The 4,744-nt window shown below is 27.9% G+C and overlaps 1 protein-coding gene across 2 annotated transcripts in view; it reads right to left on the reverse strand.

Annotated features, from left to right (window-relative positions):
* Positions 1-209: 209 nt before the first annotated feature.
* Positions 210-4,744, reverse strand: part of LOC106472009 (phosphoribosyl pyrophosphate synthase-associated protein 2-like) — a 50,924-nt gene continuing 46,389 nt past the window's right edge. For both annotated transcript variants that reach the window (XM_013932637.2, XM_013932638.2), the window contains one exon: positions 210-2,443. In XM_013932637.2, the coding sequence (XP_013788091.1) occupies positions 2,285-2,443 (159 nt within the window). In that variant the 3' untranslated portion in view covers positions 210-2,284. The remainder of the gene's footprint in view (positions 2,444-4,744) is intronic.

Consider the following 4,744-nt stretch of genomic DNA (forward strand, 5'->3'; position numbering starts at 1 on the left):
TAACCTTTTCTTTCCCTTAAGATTTTAAGCATATGATGAGTTATCTTTTCTTAATAAAAATTAAGAAACCTGAGTGAACATAAAAACATCTTATATTATTTAGGCCTTTAACCTTAATATTCTAATTTCTAAAACAAAATTATGGATTTTTTTTTACTACCAAAAATAATAAAACAATTAAACATTCAAGAATAGTTAAGGTTCTTCTGTGGGTGCTAAAAAACATTTTATTACAAATACAACACTTAGATACACAAATGCAAACAGTTTATTTCTTCCTATCAAGTACACACATATTCACTAACATAAAAATTCCAATTTTACCAACTTTAGAATTAGGAAAAATTGTTTTACCAAGCAACCAAATCAATTTGTACTTTACTTACATCTAGTGCTAAGTTCATTTAGTACATAACCTTAGCTTAAATGGATTCTACCCTACAATCAACAAAGCAGCTACTTGTTATACAAAAAAACATATACCGATATTACCCCATAACTCAAGGCAATTTGTAGTGTAAATGAGACATTATTTCTACAATACAGTACTAATCATATTGTTTGTTAGTGATCTGAATTGTTCTTTCAAAAGTTATGATCATTTTTAACATTAAGGCCTTAAGTAAATATAAGAAATGGCTTACTAAGTGTTCCTTTCAATACAACAGCGTACATTTAAATCAAGAAACCACAGAAGGAGAAAAATAGATTTTGTTGTAAGGCAGCTTAACAAGTAATTTAAAAGCTCCAAACAGATTACAAATTAAAAGCAACTGGTTATCCGAGTATGATTTTTTGTCATCTTTTTGGATCTTAAAAAATACTTAAAAGTACACAAGCTTCAAAAATTATAACAATTTCTGTTTATATTTGTTTCTATATAAACTATATTAAAAGCATAAAAAGAAAGCTAGAAAAAAGAACAACACATTAAGAAAGTTTATAGGCTACTCTTGTTAATATAAAATACTTTGTATTTACTAAAGAAAAACAATTATTGATATTATTCAAAAATATAGTGGTACCAACTGTTTCTGTTTAGTTTATATGGTTATGACAAGGCTTCTAGATAATCTAGAACCAGGGGAGATTACTTTGTAGTGAAAAAGGTTAATGGAACAAAAACAATCATCAGTAGTTTTAAAACTAAGCAATTTTTCCCTCAAATCTTTGGATATGGCATAAAATCCTTATGGCTAAAATCATATAGTATGCTTTCTAAAAAAAGTATTTCAAATGTGACTATTCTTACTAGTTTGTAGAGTATCATTTAAAATTTGTTGAATTTTTAACAACTTTCAAAATGTATATATATGACCTAAGAAACATTTTAGTTTGATATATGTTATTAACTATTATTCAAAATGATCTTAATATAGTATTTAATATTCTATGTACAATTTCTATGATTATTATAAAATTGTTTTGGGATCTAACACACCAAAGTTATAAAAAAATCAATGTGAATTACTACTTTTAACAACATTTATCCATAAAGGATAACATGTTAGCACATTCATTCAATACATATTCAGTACCCTTAAAAAACTTCATATTAAACAGAAAATAATAACAACAATGCCTAATTTAAATCTCATTACAACAGAAATATATAGATTATAGAATATTAGTTTTATAGCTAAAATTCCACTATGAAGACCTACAGCATAAAGTCTAAAGCAAATTAGAAAAACTTTCATAAGATATTTTTTTAAGATTCTAACAATGTTACATACTCAATTTCACATTCAAATCAAACTGGCATCTAAAGTACTGTAGCATTTTAACAACTGTTCTTAAACATACATTTACACTCAATCAAATCTATTTTCATTTCAGTTCACAGCAATGAATGCCCATGTTTTACATACAGTTATCTTTAATATTTTACTGTTTGACCTTTCCAAAATATGTATATTTCTGAAACTCTTTGTTCCACTCAAAAGTATGCCTTTATACTTAATAAGCTTTTCTATGTTAGGACAAAAAAGTGAAATGAAAAACTTTTACTTAGGTACGGTAATAACAAAGTGATAGAAATATCAGTATATAATCTTCTTAATAATATAAAAGAAAAAACCTTACTTGTTAGATTTTTTTTTAAAAGATAGATACTTCTTAGCATACCTTTAAATAGACCTTGACCACTATTAACTAATGTTATCATACAAATGTTACATGGTCTTCAATATTTCCAGTTCCTTTTTGATAAAAGCTTTTGATTGGTTTTGTTCCAATGCAGTTAAGAGTAAATTTTGAAAATTTAAAATATACTGAAAGTGTTCTAATCTTCTAAGGTCACGTTACGGAACAAATAGGACATAGACTCCTTATTATGAATTCTTCGAATGGCTTCGGCAAGAAGAATGCTGATATCCACTGTCTTGATCTTGTGACACTGCATTTTTTGTACTTCATGAGGAATACTGTTAGTTACCACAACCTAAAAAAAGTACACAAAAAATGCAATATTTTACACCAGAAACAACTAAACATTACAGATATGATTTGTCTACAGACCCCTAAAAACTTATGAAACTCAAAGCCATCAAACTAGATTATAGAGGTTGTAACATATGTTAAAACAAAAAAATTCCTTCAAACAAATTTTGTTCTACTTTTCTGTAGAAAAAATAAAAAGCATCAGGTCTAGAAATTTCTCTGCTTGAGAACTAGAATTCCTACCCATTTTTAGAAAACAAAAACAGTTGGTAATGACTGAAATAAAGAGAAGTTATTGATATCAAAAATAAAGTTATTTAAAAACAGTTTAAAATGTGCAAGTGCAAACAGCAGCTCTTCAGCAATTTTAGTATACAGGCAAAGGTTGAACAGTTTAACATCATTATTATAAATTTTCCTATTTCACACTGTCTACACAGATCACATTGGTTCAAGTTAATAGTCCACCTTGTTACTTACAGAGGTCAAACCTGCTTATTCCTTGCCATTTGCACATTTGAAATGAACTCCAGTAAGAGCAGCATAAACCATAAATTATTAACACTTATATGTTAAGTCAGTGTGATAAGCCAAAAATACTGCAAGGTTTTAAGATAACTAAATGTGTGCTTCTAATAAATGACTAAAAAGGTAGCAGTTTCACCATAAACTGGATGATGTCTGTGTCTGATGAAACACACTGTTGTCATGTAGTGCACATGTTGGTTTTGGTTTTCTGTTCAACTGGAAAAGCTTCAATATTATTTTGTTTTATAATGACTCATACTGCACTGTATTTTGTCAGTGTATGACCTTTCTGTCTAATTAATCTTGAGTTTCATGTTTTAGTAAGGATTTTAACCTTTAACCTAGTCTTTGAAGTTCTATTTCTTTGAGTATGCTATTAGTTTAAATACTTACTCTTCTTATTTTATGTAATAAGGCATTTGATTTATATGACCTCATTCATCTTTTATAATTAGTTTAATATTATTGGTTATAATGTTGAATTTTAAAAATTAGTGTTGAAACACATGAAGGATATTTTGCACCATTCAATCAATATGTTAATTTATGACTTACAAAATCTACAACTGTAGAACAAAGATATATTTTTTTTTATTAAAGCAAAAAATAAAAAGGCATTATTAACAAGAATTAACAAAAACACCATAGTTATAGCTACAAGTTTTTCTTAATCAGGTGTTTTAGAATTGACCAATTGTAGCTCACAGAGGAAGGAATTTGCAAAAATTCAAAATATCCAAATAAAGAAATGGTGCAACAGAAGTTCTTACTAGCCATAAATCAAGTCGTTTGAAAAAGAGTAATAATAAGTGCATCAGTATAATAACATAATATTATTTGAAACAAATGATTAAAATGACCAAAATCACATCTCAAGAATTTGATTTCACTCTTAGAACATTTCTAAAGCATTTACAAAAGATACAATTCTAGGTATTACTACATTCTACTAAACAAATTATTGGTACCAGTAAAAGAATGTATCAGGAGCTTAAAAACTAATAAACATATCATGGCATATCTTAGTCCAATGTAATTAGTCAGTGACAACATACAACACTATAGGAGTCTCACAAATAAGTAGAAATTATGCACTTAAGATATTACTGATTAAACACAATAAACCCAATCTAACTAAACACAAGATTGTGTTATCTTTATTACGAGTTTCCATTTATGTACAAACAGGAAATGTCTATGAATCTGTTTTAACTTATACATACGTGCTTCTTAACATGATATTTATGCATATTGCAGTTTTCAATAACAGAAACATCTTGTTGGTACACAGTAAAAACCACAAAAATGAAAAATATTAATAAATATCAAATGGAAATTACAGAAAAATCTCAATTAATGGGCACCTCGAAAAAACAGGCACTGTTCCAAATAGGGCAGACCTTTTCAGTCACTTTCTTTTTTTTTTATTTTTATTTGTAACCAAAATAAATCTTGCAATAATGGGCAACTCGATATTCCAGATAAAGACAGTTTCTTTAACCTTGTTTTCTATATGGGTACTCGATAAAGCAGGCAGTTATCTTTATATGCTTGGATGGTGAGCTGCTAAATTCCAAACAACCCAGAAGAATGACCAATATTCAAACACTTGCGATGTTTATTGGATTGGCTCTAAACCATATAATGTTATAAATGTTTTCACAGATTCAAAAAGCAATCTTATTACTCTGAGAAATTCTCATTGTAAACATGGTAGGAGGAGGATACATGAGCTGATAAATTCCACATTATGTTCAACAATTCAGCTGCTGCC

This window comes from Limulus polyphemus, unplaced genomic scaffold, assembly GCF_000517525.1.
Source record: "Limulus polyphemus unplaced genomic scaffold, Limulus_polyphemus-2.1.2 Scaffold5019, whole genome shotgun sequence".
Lineage (NCBI taxonomy): Eukaryota > Metazoa > Arthropoda > Merostomata > Xiphosura > Limulidae > Limulus > Limulus polyphemus.